This window comes from Felis catus, chromosome B4, assembly GCF_018350175.1.
Source record: "Felis catus isolate Fca126 chromosome B4, F.catus_Fca126_mat1.0, whole genome shotgun sequence".
NCBI classification, from domain to species: Eukaryota; Metazoa; Chordata; class Mammalia; order Carnivora; family Felidae; genus Felis; species Felis catus.
The window spans coordinates 24,454,118-24,467,260 of NC_058374.1; the positions used below are offsets into that span (position 1 = coordinate 24,454,118).

The following is a 13,143-nucleotide window of genomic DNA, read 5'->3' on the forward strand; positions in this document are numbered from 1 at the left end:
TGGGTTTTTTGTTGTTGTTGTTTCTTTTTTTTCGTGGTTTATAAATGGGAGTAATTTTTGGTCTTTGTACTCTAGTCACCTGCCCTCTCATGGTGAAGTTTGCGACCTTGAGAAAGTGAGGCACAGGTCAATATTGAAAACCGATCAGATGCTCCTCAGGAAGGGTGCTGATAGGAGATCCTGCTAGGCAGATGTAAGGGACAGCCCTGTCCCTCATCAGGAAGACTTCCAAGATTCTCAACTTGAGGTGCATCATTAATAGCTGTCGTAAGGTCACACATATAATAGGCATTCAATCTTTGTTGTTAAAATGTACTATCTAAGCAGGCACTAATTATTTAATGAAACACGGGAAAATCAAAGATGATATGCAAATGGTTACATTGGGCATGGATTTGGGGCACCTGGGTGGCTCCGTCGGTTAAGCATCCAACTCTTGATTGCGGCTCAGGTCATGATCTCATGGTTTGTGGGTTCGAGCCCCATGTTAGGCTCTGTGCTGACATTGCGGAGCCTGCTTGGGATTCTTTCTCTCTCTCTCTCTCTCTCTCTCTCTCTCTCTCTCTGCCCACCCCCCTCAATGAAATAAAATAAACTTAAAAAGAATTGGGCATGGGTTTTAATGAAACTGAGGTATCAAAAATTAAACATTTTAAATTTAATTTTTTAATGTTTATTTTTGAGAGACAGAGACAGAGCATGGGCCGGGAAGCGACAGAAAGAGGGAGACACAGAATCCGAAGCAGGCTCCAGGCTCTGAGCTGGCAGCACTACTAATGGCAGTTAGTATGTTTGATGTGCATAGACTTACTAGAGTAAGTAAGTCTAGAGTAAGTACTTACAAGAGTAAACCTCTTGTTTACTACTTCATTGCCTGGAAATGCTTGACTAAGTTTTTTCATATTGTTTACCTAGAATATAAAATATGGGATTGTATAGGAAAGGCATTTTATGCTAGTTGAACTAAAGTAGATTTCATCCAAGAGCATGTTTGAAATTTCGTGAATTCTGAAGGAGGATTTAGAAAAATCATGGTGTGATCTTACTTTGAGCACCTTTAGCAAGATTTCAACCACAAATTGGTATGTGGCTTATTGATATTTGGTACCTTCAGTTTGTTTTAACTATTTCTTTTTGTGTCTTCACTGACTTTCTATAAAGGTCTTAGAACATTGGCGCTCATGTCTTCTCACATTCTGGGGTGACTTTTATTGCTCTTTCTTTTTTAAGAGAGCAGCTCGCATTTTAGCATCATGGAAAAACTGCATTTTAGTGTACAGTCTATTGATAGGTTCCCTCTCCTGCAGGACAGTCCAGCTCAGTGGCCCTGCAGAATCAGGGTACAGTGGTCACAGCTGTTAGAGTGAATGGCGTTCTTTCTTTTTTAAACTTTAAGTTTTTTCCTGCTTTGGTTCTGATACGCATATTTTATTTTTAAATTTTTTTTTTCAACGTTTATTTATTTTGGGGACAGAGAGAGACAGAGCATGAACGGGGGAGGGGCAGAGAGAGAGGGAGACACAGAATCGGAAACAGGCTCCAGGCTCTGAGCCGTCAGCCCAGAGCCTGACGCGGGGCTCGAACTCACGGACCGCGAGATCGTGACCTGGCTGAAGTCGGACGCTTAACCGACTGCGCCACCCAGGCACCCCCTGATACGCATATTTTAAAAAATCCAGTGAACTTAAGTAAAGTGATAGAAGGGAAATGACTCAATTATTATCTTGTAAGTCTCACAAATATTCTTCCTTCCATAGTAGTTGCAAATCTCACCCCAAAAACAGAATTTCAGGTTGGGGGATTGCATTCTAGCATTAAGATATAAGGCTATATGTGTACTTTCTTGATTCTTCAAAAACCTTTTTTTTTTTTTTTTTTTTTTTTGGTAAAAGTTGTCTTTACAAAAGTACATTACATCTTGTGTATTTGTTTTGAGTCTGATTTTACTAAGAGGCTACATTTGCTCTTGGCAGTCTGTCTCATCTTTATTCTTTAAAAACTGAGTCAAACTTGCGGTGCCTGGGTGTCTCAGACAATTAAGGTCCCACTCTTGGTTTCTGTTCAGGTCATGATCTCACGGTTCCCTGAGATCAAGCTCCACATTGGGCTCTGTGCTGACAGCGTGGAGCCTGCTTGGTATTCTCTCTCCCCCCCCCTCTCTCTCTGCCCCTACCTTTCTTGCCCTGTCTCTCTCTCAAAATAAATAAACATTCTTAAAAAACAAAAACAAAAACTAAGTCAAACTTACTTTCAACACAATCTGTTCTAATTACCCTATTCAGTCTGACTGCTTCTCTACTTAAAGTGACTTTAGCACTCTTCATGAAGTCTCAAAACAAGTTGTCTTTTAACCCCCTAGTATGTCAGCTAGTGCCTTGGGCTGTTTACCCTGCAAATTCCTTCATGAATCAGGTTTTCCTTACATAGCTCTTCCTTCCTCCAATTACTTGCCAACTTTCATAAAGTCATTTCTTTGCTTATTCATTTATTCATTGGATTGATATTTATTGGATATGCCAAGTACTGCATTATATAATATAGCTCCTTGCAATAATTCTTTGCCTGTCACTGTCTTCTTATTCTGTCTTCCTGTAGCTCTGCCCCATCCCTTTTCAAGTATAGAGTAACCTGACTGATACTAGAAGAGCTCTTTCTTTTGAGCCCTCAGGAGCTCTTTATTGATGACAAGGAACTTCCCACATTTTTGCTAACATCACATTTGCATATGAAGTGCTTGTATTAAGTACAAAATATCCTAGCATTTCCTAAATATTAAGAAACTGGTGTTTTATTTTCCTTTTGATTCATAATTTGAGGATTTTGGTGGACTTTTAAAATCTAACCCACTTTGAAAGCTTTCTTTCTTTTTTTAACTTTTTAAAATGTTTATTTACTTTTGAGACGGAGAGAGAAAGAGAAGCAGAGTGCAAGCGGGGGAGGTACAGAGAGGGAGGGAGACACAGAATCCGAAGCAGGCTCCAGGCTCCGAGCTGTCAGCACAGAGCCCGACGTGAGGATTGAACACACGGACTGCGAGATCATGACCTGAGCTGCAGTAGGAAGCTTAACCAACTGAGCCACCCAGGCATCCCACGATACATTATTCTTAACTAAGGTCCATAATTTACATTAGCATTCATTCTTTGTGTTGTGCATTTTATGAATTTTAGAAAGACTTCATTTTTTAAGAGTAATTTAAATTCATAGAAAAATTGAGAGAAAGGTACAGAGATTTTCCATATAACCCCTGCCCCACACGTTCATACCTTCCCCCATTATCAATACCCCGCACCAGAACTGGTACATATCTTACAATTGGTAAACCAACACTGGCACATCACTGTCGCCCAAAGCCCATAGTTTATATTAGGGTTTACTCTTGGTGTTGCACATTTATGGATTTTGACACGTATGTAATAACTGTATCCACAATTGCTGTATAATGCAGACTTGCTACACAGTCCTAAAAATCCTCTGTGCTCCATGTTGTTTTCATCTTCCCTCCTCTTCCCTCAGCCTTCATTAACCTTTGATCTTTTAACTGTCTCCATAGTGTTTCCTTTTCCGGAATGTCATATAGTTTGGAATCATACAGTATGTATAGTCTTTTCAGATTAGTTTCTTTCACTTAACAGTATGCATTTAAGATTCCCTGATTCTTGGTGTTGGCAACTAGATTTTAAGCTCAATTCAGAGTCAGATTTTCTTTTTCTTGGACATTTTTGACTAACAGAAAAATGTACTGTAATAATTGGTCATCCGTGTATAATCTGTATCACACCATGAATAAAAATTAAATAAAAATACAGACCTACCTATGTAAACCCTAAACTATAAAATTTCCTACAGAAAATACAGGAGAAAAATTTTGTGACCTTGGAATAGGCAAAGGCTTTTTTAAATAACACAAGAATCAGATTCTATAATATTTTAAGAATGATAAATTTTGAATTTCTGCTCTTCAAAAGACTCTTTTTTTTTTTGGTCTTTTTTTTTTTATTTTTTTTTTCAAGGTTTATTTATTTTGGGGACAGAGAGAGACAGAGCATGAATGGGGGAGGGGCAGAGAGAGAGGGAGACACAGAATCGGAAACAGGCTCCAGGCTCCAGGCTCCTAGCCATCAGCCCAGAGCCCGACGTCGGGCTCGAACTCACGGACAGCAAGATCATGACTTGGCTGAAGTCGGACGCTTAACCGACTGCGCCACCCAGGCGCCCCTCTTCAAAAGACTCTTGAAAGGACAAGCCACAGACTGAGAGAAAATATTTGCAAAACACCTGATAAGGGACTTGTATCAAAAAAATATAAAGAGCTCTCAAAAATCAGTAATAAGAAAATAAGCAACCAATAAAAAATGAACAAAAAATGGGACACTTCACTGAGGAAAGTAAGTGGATAGCATAAATGAGCACATGATGTTGATGGTCAACATCATTAGTCATTAGGAAAATCCGAATTAAAACTATAATGAGATAACACTGCCATTTAAAACGGCTTTAGAAAACCTCTTATTAATATCTGCTGGCAAGGATGGAATTCTCATGCACTGCTAGTAGGAATGCGGAACGGAATAGCTACCTTGAAAAATAGTTTGGCAGATGCTTAAAAGGTGAAACACGTGACCCATAGGACTCAACAATTCCCTGTCTTAGGTACTTACCTAAGAGAAATGAAAGTATATTCATATATGAGCCTATATGCAATGTTTATAGTGGTTTTGCTCATAATTGCCCCAAACTGGAAACACCTCAAATGTCTTTCAGTTACTGAATGAATAAACAAATAGTGGCTTATCTTTTCATTGGAATACTCAGCATTAAAAAAGGAGTGAACAACATTTAAACATTAGAAAACAAATCTTCAACAACAGAAATGAATTTCAGATTCATTAGGCAAAGTCAAAGTAGCCAGGATGAATGGGCTGCGTACCTTATGATTCAGTTTCTGTGATGGTCTTGCAAAGTTGATACCACAGGAACAGAAAACAGATGAATGATTTCCAGGGGCTGGCGAGGGGTTTGACTACAAAGAAACAAGAGGGAAGATTTTTAGGTCCTGGATTTGTTCTGTATCTTGATTGTGGTAGTGGTTATGTGACTGATGCACTTGTCAAAACTCAGAATTACAGCTCAATTAGGTAAATTTTATTGTATGTAAATTATACCTCAGTATACTTTGCTTTGAAAAACAAAGTGAAGTGTATATTATGAAGAATCCTGTACTCTAAACTTTCCTAGATGGGAAAAACAACTGTTTCAAATACAAATTGACTCTAGAAAGTAAAATTTGAACTGCTTAGTGTGAATTACATAATTACATTAGTTCTTCCTGTATTTCATTTTTCATTTTATTTCCTGCACATTGTTTAGGGTTCCTTTATCCATTCCAGCTCTAACATTCCAGCTATTTATTCTTGCATTAATGTAATAGTCAACCCCAGAAGAAGCAGCCAAAGAGAAGCCACACTTTAGAGAAATTGGAAAAGACATTTAGTCTCCCCACAGTGATTTTTAGACATTTACAACTGGCCCTAAAACTTGGTTCTTTTAAATAAATGCCATGTATTTTGAAGGGCTCTGAGTTTCTTTTCAGTCGGTTTTGAGTAATTTTTTGAACTGATCATGCTGGGCCACAGTGGAGATGGTGTGATCCTGTTCTCTGCTGCTAAGGCAATAGTCTTCTCTTTGTCCAGTGAAAGGGTGTTCCCCTTTCTGATGCAGAAGAAAATGCAGGTTTTGGAATGCTAGGACTACACCTACTCCTCTATAAGCTGAAAGAAGTTTTCTTTGAATGGAGAAAGACGTCAGCTACAAATCGGTTAACTGTGAAGGCTCCACTCTAGAATCCGAGTTCCTATCTTAGCTCTGTCTCTACTGCGTGATCTTTGGCAAGTTACTTTATCATTTTGTGTCTCACTTTCCCAATCTATAATATGGAGATGATAATACCTACCTAGAGAGAGGTGAGATACAGAGATACCACATGTGAATGGATAGCTGTTATTACCTAATCTGTAATGTATCAGAAGTCTTGGGCATCCCATAAAATCTAATCGCCATGTTAGGAAAAAATTTGGAAGAAAATGTGTTCAGTCTTTCAAACTAGGATGCCAGGAATTTATTTCCTCACACCTCCTTTCTCTTTCCATTGAGGTTAGTAGAGTCAGTGAAATTATAGCTTTTAGTTCCCAGGCACTGGTGGGTAACGAAGACAGGTAGAAGAGGAGGCCAGAAAGTTCAGGGTAAGGGGCAAGGAGACCATGGACAAGAGCCGCAGAGGAGAGTCAGGGCTGAAGGTAGAGGCTAGACAGTCAGAGATTAAGGGATCAAGTACTCATGGGGGTCCAAGCTTCATTGGGACCATTACCTAATTATCTCTTCTCTCCGATTCCAACGCTTATATTGGTATTTCTCTGTTCTGCAAATCTACAGCTCCTTTGAAAGTTTTCTGTGGGATTTAATGTTCCCTAACTTTGGAGAACCTGCATGTGAAAAATCCCCCTTTTTTCATAGATTCCACTACTTTTGGGGAGGAGAGAGGAGTGGGGGGAGGGAGGAAGGTAAAAAACCTGAGAACCATGGTATTTAAAACAGCTTTCTGAAATGTTACCTGTAGTCCTTATTTTAATGCTTTCTGAAATTTTGTCAGGAAGGGGGCATGTTTTTAAATTAATGCATATATAAAATAGTATATAGCCTTGTAGTGAGGTCATAGAATCTTACTGCACTTTTAATTAAACTGTCAGAAATCAAGAATACTTTTTAAGCCCTAGATCCTAAAATTTGAGACTAATTTGTAGAATCATGATTCTCTTTTTTTTAAGTTTATTTACTTATTTATTTTGAGGGGGTGGGGAGGGACAGAAAAAGAAGGAGAATCTCAGTCTGACAGTGCAGAGCCCATACAGGGCTTGACTCATGAAACTGTGAGATCATGACCAGAGCCGAAATCTAGCATCAGATGCTTAACCAACCGAGCCACCCAAGTGCCCCTAAAATTATGATTCATTTCATTTATGAAGCTATAAAGATGATGAGAGTAATCATTTGAAACAAAAAAAGGGGAACAATTTTATTTAAAAAAACATTTTTATTCTATTTTTTAAAGTTTATTTTGAGAGAGAGAGAGCACACACATGTGGGGCAGAGAGGGAGAGAGAGAGAATCCCAAGCAGGCTCTGCACTGTCAGCACAGAGCCCAGTGTGGGGCTTGAATTCATGACCTGAGCCTAAATCAAGAGTCAGACGCTTAACCGACTAAGCTCCCCAGGTGCCCTGGAACAATTTTAGAAAATGTTTTTAGAAAACCTTTTATAACAAGGACTTAAAATGTCATATCCATCTTAATATCTTTGAATGTTCCTTTATAGCTGTGCAATGGAGGATCAGTGACAGATCTCGTGAAGGGTTTTCTGAAGAAGGGCAAAAGAATGAGTGAGCCCATAATTGCCTATATTTTACGTGAAGCACTATTGGTAAGGCAATTTAAATTGTGCATTAATTATGAGGCAGTTCTAGTTAAATAAAAAATGTGGATCCTATTTTTAGGAAAATACCAGTACATTGGTATTTGTTGATGCAAGAGTATATGCAAAATCTGAAATGTTTAACATAACTAATTATTTGTTAGAAATCTACCCTCCTTGTGTGTCAACAGAACCTGGAGTTCTGATATCCTAAGTATATTTCTGAGACTGATTATGATGAAGGTAGATAATGTGTATTTTTTTTAATAATAGGTTTATATTTGCTATTGTTTAAAGTAAGTGAATGGAATGTTTCTTCTATTGAGATCAACACGTTTTTGATAAAGTATCTGATAAGAGCTAAGGAAGGGCATGCTCTGCTTTATGAATTTTTATAAAATCCGAAGTGGAAATGATATACTTTGGTTTCACTAATTCAGTGTGGAACATTTTAATGTGAATTTTAACAAATATTTCCTATTGATTTTTCACAAATGCATCCATCCGAAAAATGTTACTTTTGTTTGATGCTTTCTTTAAAGTCACTGTATATTTCTCACCTTTTAGGGACTTCAGCATTTGCATAACAACAAAACTATCCACCGAGATGTAAAAGGAAATAACATTCTGTTGACCACTGAAGGTGGAGTTAAACTTGTAGATTTTGGTAAGTTTGTTTTGAAATGCATGGGTTTGATAAATGATTTGATCATTTTCCATTACCCTCGCTTTCTAGGCATTGAAAGTGGAGAAAAACAGTGTTCTATTGAGGTAAGAAAGTACAGAGATTCTTTATAAATTTGGCCAGTGAAGATTCCCAGAAGAAAGAATGACTTCTTTCAAGTCAAGCCGTAACACCGCTGTAGCGGTATGTGTGGTTGATTCTCAAAAATAGATAGCACTCCAGGGGCGCTTGGCTGGCTCAGTTGGTTGAGTGTCCGGCTCTTGATTTTGGGCCAGGTCACGATCTTGCGGTTCATAGGATCGAACCCCAAGTCAGGCTGCGGGCTGCATGTTAACAGCATGGAGCCTGCTTGGGATTCTTTCCTCCCTTTCTCTCTGTACCTCTCTTGCTTATGCTCGTGCTCCCTTTCTCTCACTCTCTAAAATAAAAAATTAAACGTGAAAAAAAAAATAAATAAATAAAATAGCATTCCAAATAATTGCACTAAGCCTAAGTGGTAGTCCCACGGCCCTTATTATTACTTTACAAATGGGCATGTGCCTGAATATAGGATTTTGAGAAATGAGGAGGAAACTTCAAAGGTCTCCGGGAAAATAGTTTCGATCCTAAGAAGGAAGCACATGGAAAGATGGTCTCTTTCTTCCTTGGGACCCTCTCTGTCTTACTGCCATGCCTGAACCTGCTGCAGCCACCTTGCTCTGTCCTGAGGTGCTCCATCTCAAGTGGAAAGCCACCCTGGAAAAGGCAGAGCTGAGAGATGGGAAGAATGAGAGTCCTTGTATAATTGAGCCACTAAGTCAACAGATTCTGGAGCCTGCCCCATCAAAGGACCTTTTGTCATGTGAGATAATAAATTTCCATATTTACTCAGCCAAATGGGTTTCTGTGTCATAGCCAAAGGCACCATAGCTGATCCTCCCACATTTGTCTGGGGAGTTATTTACCAGTGTGACAGTGCCCTTCCACACCTCCTATCATTGGATCCCTACGAGTGCACTGCTCCTGGGAAGGTGGGCGACATTATTCTAGGACATCTCAGTGTCCTTCAGTCACCTTCCCCTCCCCTTTCCCTCACTCTGTCTGGGGAAGGTATCTCTCCTTGTGCTTCTGTACCCTATATATTTCTCCCTGTGTTTGTGTTTACAACTTGTGCCTGAAGTGGAAAACAACAACAAAATCCTTTTTCTTTTTTTTTTTTTTTTTCAACGTTTTTTATTTATTTTTGGGACAGAGAGAGACAGAGCATGAACGGGGGAGGGGCAGAGAGAGAGGGAGACACAGAATCGGAAACAGGCTCCAGGCTCTGAGCCATCAGCCCAGAGCTCGACGCGGGGCTCGAACCCACGGACCGTGAGATCGTGACCTGGCTGAAGTCGGATGCTTAACCGACTGCGCCACCCAGGCGCCCCATCAACAAAATCCTTTTCATTGCTCCATAGAAAGAGCCAGTCTCTTCGATCGTGAAAGAAAAACTTAGTCAACCAGTAGCTTTGAGAAATGCAGACTTCCTGGGATACCCTCCAAAGTAGTCTAGATTTCAAACATATACCGATATAATTAATAAGGTGGCCTTTTGTACGGTATCTTTGTAAATAATCATAAGTTGGGAAGCTGACAAAATATGGGCTTTGGTTTTAGATTAATTGGCTTATGGACTTTATTTTCAGCAGCAATTAGACAAGAGGGCCAGTTGCCTATTCAATGTGTTCCCAGTGTTGGATACTAAAATGCTATTATTTGCGTGTAAGAGAATTCTTCTGTGTCTATCCCCCATGGTAAGAGGACGTGGATTCAGTTTGCCTAAAATGATGTGTAGATTTTCGTATGAATTCAAACCTGAGGATGGCATGCATGGTGAAACTTCTCAAAGGCAGAGGAGTAAGATGTGGTGAGCATTAAGCCAAAAAAGGATGTCCTCATTCAGTGTTTAAATAAGATTTAGGGAAGGCTGAGACTGGGAGCAAAGTGTTTGAGAATACATTTTATTTGAATTTCTCACCTCACAAAATATATATTAAGCTTGTTATGGCTTCTGCAGATCTGTGCATGGGGGGCTTCCAGTCCTCAAAATGTCCGAATGGAGCTCCACCACCTCATCCATCCCCAGAAGTCTGCTTCATATCAAGAGTTCCTTGTCTTGGAAAAAGCCACTAGCCCTGTTTTGTTGCTTAAGTCGGAAACCTTTGGCTCATCTGGAGTCTTCCTTTGTCTACCTCTCACATCTACAACTAGTCGCAAAGCTCTGTCTCTATTACCTACATCTCCAGACTCCATCTTTCTTGCTTCTCTCTTGTCCTAGCCATCATCTCCGACTTGACCTCCTGCGGTTATACTTTTCTGAATTCCTTGCATCCAGTCTTCCTTCCTTCTTCCCCCACTCTTTTCCTTCGTTCGTTCGTTCGTTCGTTCCTTCCTTCCTTCCTTCCTTCTCCCTCCCTCCCTTCCTTCCTTCCTTCTCCCTCCCTCCCTCCCTTCCTCCCTTCCTTCCTTCCTCCCTTCCTTCCTTCCTCCCTTCCTTCCTCCCTTCCTTCCTTCCTTCCTTCCTTCCTTCCTTCCTTCCTTCTTTCCTTCCTTCCTTCTTCCTTCCTTCCTTCTCCCTCCCTTCCTTCCTTCCTTCCTTTCTTCTCCCTCCCTTCCCTCCTTCCTTGCTTCCTTCCTTTCTTCTCCCTCCCTTCCTTCCTTCTTTCCTTCCTTCCTTCCTCCTTCCTTCCTTCCTTCCTTCCTTCCTTCCTTCCTTCCTTCCTCCTTCCTTCCTTCCTTCCTTCCTTCCTTCCTTCCTTCCTTCCTTCCTTCCTTCCTTCCTTCCTTCTTTCCTGTCCCTTCTCCACACTGCAGCCAGAGGGACCCCTATCAGAAAGCATAGCTGATCCTGGCACTGTCTTGCTCATCAGTGGCTTCCACTAGCCCTTGGGTAAGCCTTTGCCTTATGATTCTCTGTGCTGGCACAGAGTAAGTACTTCATGAGGTACCTTCTCTTGCTGTTACCTACGATCCAGGTCAGTTTCTTTCAGTTTCTTAAACGCGCCACACTCTTGCTCAGTTGGGGCTCTTACACTTGTGACTGAGTACATTGAAATATCTTAACATGTTTTTACTCTTTACCTGTCCAAGAACATTATCTTCACTCCGGTCTGCCTGAGGCATCTCTCTATCTGGGGGGAAGATTAAGCTTTGTTCCAGAGGAAATGCAAGAAAATGACTGGAGTAATATTCAGTTTTTAACATTCAAAAAGAGGAATTTGTAGCAAGACCCAGGATATCTCTTGAGAAAGGTCTATGTAAATTGTTTTATCTTCTCTTTAGAGGGTTTCACACAAGAGAGAAAAGAAAGAAGAGGGAAACCCTTTCCAATTCTAGGGTGATGGTGGAAAGATGAAGCAGAGAAGGAGACCAGGAGAGTGAGATGAGCTTTAAAAAAGTGAAGATGACAGTGAGGGCAGATAAAAGCTCTCACCTGCACACTCCGCACCATTTGCATCCACGCTACGGAGAGGCCATTGCTGCAGACTGAGCTGAGCCATGTCCTTGTCGTTTACACATGGAGGTGTAAAGTGATTACGTAGGGGAAGTACTCAAATTGAGCTTCCCCAACTCTTCCCTTAGTTTCCAGAAACCCAAAAGTCACTGAGAATCTGTCTGGGGAGTGCCTAGAGGGGTTGCTTAGTCTGGGCAGTGAGGCACAGAGCAGATCACCTGAGCCAGGTCTGATTAGGAGTCACAGCCAGGGCTCAGATGTTCTCAGCTCCAGCCAAAGCCAACCTGAGCCTTAGTCTGCTCAGAGGAACCACAGGAAGCCCTGCCAGTATGAGGAGAGTGGACCATGAGCTCACCCGATGCCAGTGGGGGTGGCATGGGAGGCCAATAGGGCACCTAGCAGCCAGGCAGACACACAGGCTCATGGCCCCAGAGGCCAGAGACCTACATACCAAAGACCCTCCCTCTTCTCCTTTCCACAAGGTCTTATAAGCCATCCCTCATCCTGTACACATGGTACCATCTTCAGGAGGGAGGAAGGAGGAGGAATGCCATCTGAGAGATGGAACAGGCACTTTTATCCAACAGAGACTGAGCTCTATCTAAAAGGACTTTATGGGTTTATTAATTCTGAGTGAGCTTTACTGCCCTCCCAGCCAGTAGATAGGGGCACAGGGAGAGGCCATAATAGAAGCAAAAGGAATTGTATTTTAGTATAGGGTGATTCCATTTTGTGACCAGTTGCGGACATGATGCTTTCCCTACATAGAAACCTCTCTTCACTCCTGCGCCTAGCTAACTTCTGTTTGCCTGGCTGAGTACCTCCCACCACCCATACTTTGTTTGGACAACCAATTGTCACCCTTGATTGTAATCATAATTTAATTTGACTACCTTTCCTGCTAAGCTATAAGCTTCATGATGACATGGTATCTCTTTGGTCTGGCACTTTGTCCCTAGAGTCAAGCATGGTACTGGCCCCTTGAACATGCTCAGTAAATACTGTCGAATGAATGATGAGAGGCAGGATTTTCCCATATAGTTGTGTGACCTTGAGAAAGTCAGTTACAATCTCCAAGGACATCAAAATGCTCATCTACAAGTATGAGAAATAACAGGCTCTACCTCATATGGTTGATTGCTGTGAAGAATAAACAGCATGATGCAGGCAACCTACTTAGTATAATTATAGATACTTTATAATTTAAAAAATTTGAGGTATTACCATTATCATGAAATAGTATTCTTAGACCCTGGCTCAGTGTTGTATACATAGTAGGTACTTGATAAATAGTAAATAAATACTTTAAAAAAAAATAGTTGCTAAATACTGGAAATATGAGTTCCCAAAATAGCTTCTTTCTGTTTCCAAAAAAAGTAGCCCTTTGCTAGAGTAAATTTGGTGTTACTTTAAATATCAAGCTACTTAATTATACCAAAAGAAAGATTCAGTTTGCGGATGCTAGTTATAAATATAGCCTTTAAGAAAACCTTTGCTTTTTTTGTTAAATGGATTTT

At 40.6% G+C, this 13,143-nt stretch overlaps 1 protein-coding gene across 10 annotated transcripts in view; it reads left to right on the forward strand.

Annotated features, from left to right (window-relative positions):
- Positions 1-13,143, forward strand: part of MYO3A (myosin IIIA) — a 246,280-nt gene that overhangs the window by 33,431 nt on the left and 199,706 nt on the right. For all 10 annotated transcript variants that reach the window (XM_045061031.1, XM_045061029.1, XM_045061030.1 and 7 more), the window contains exons 4-5: positions 7,371-7,475; positions 8,034-8,133. In XM_045061031.1, the coding sequence (XP_044916966.1) occupies positions 7,371-7,475; positions 8,034-8,133 (205 nt within the window). The remainder of the gene's footprint in view (positions 1-7,370; positions 7,476-8,033; positions 8,134-13,143) is intronic.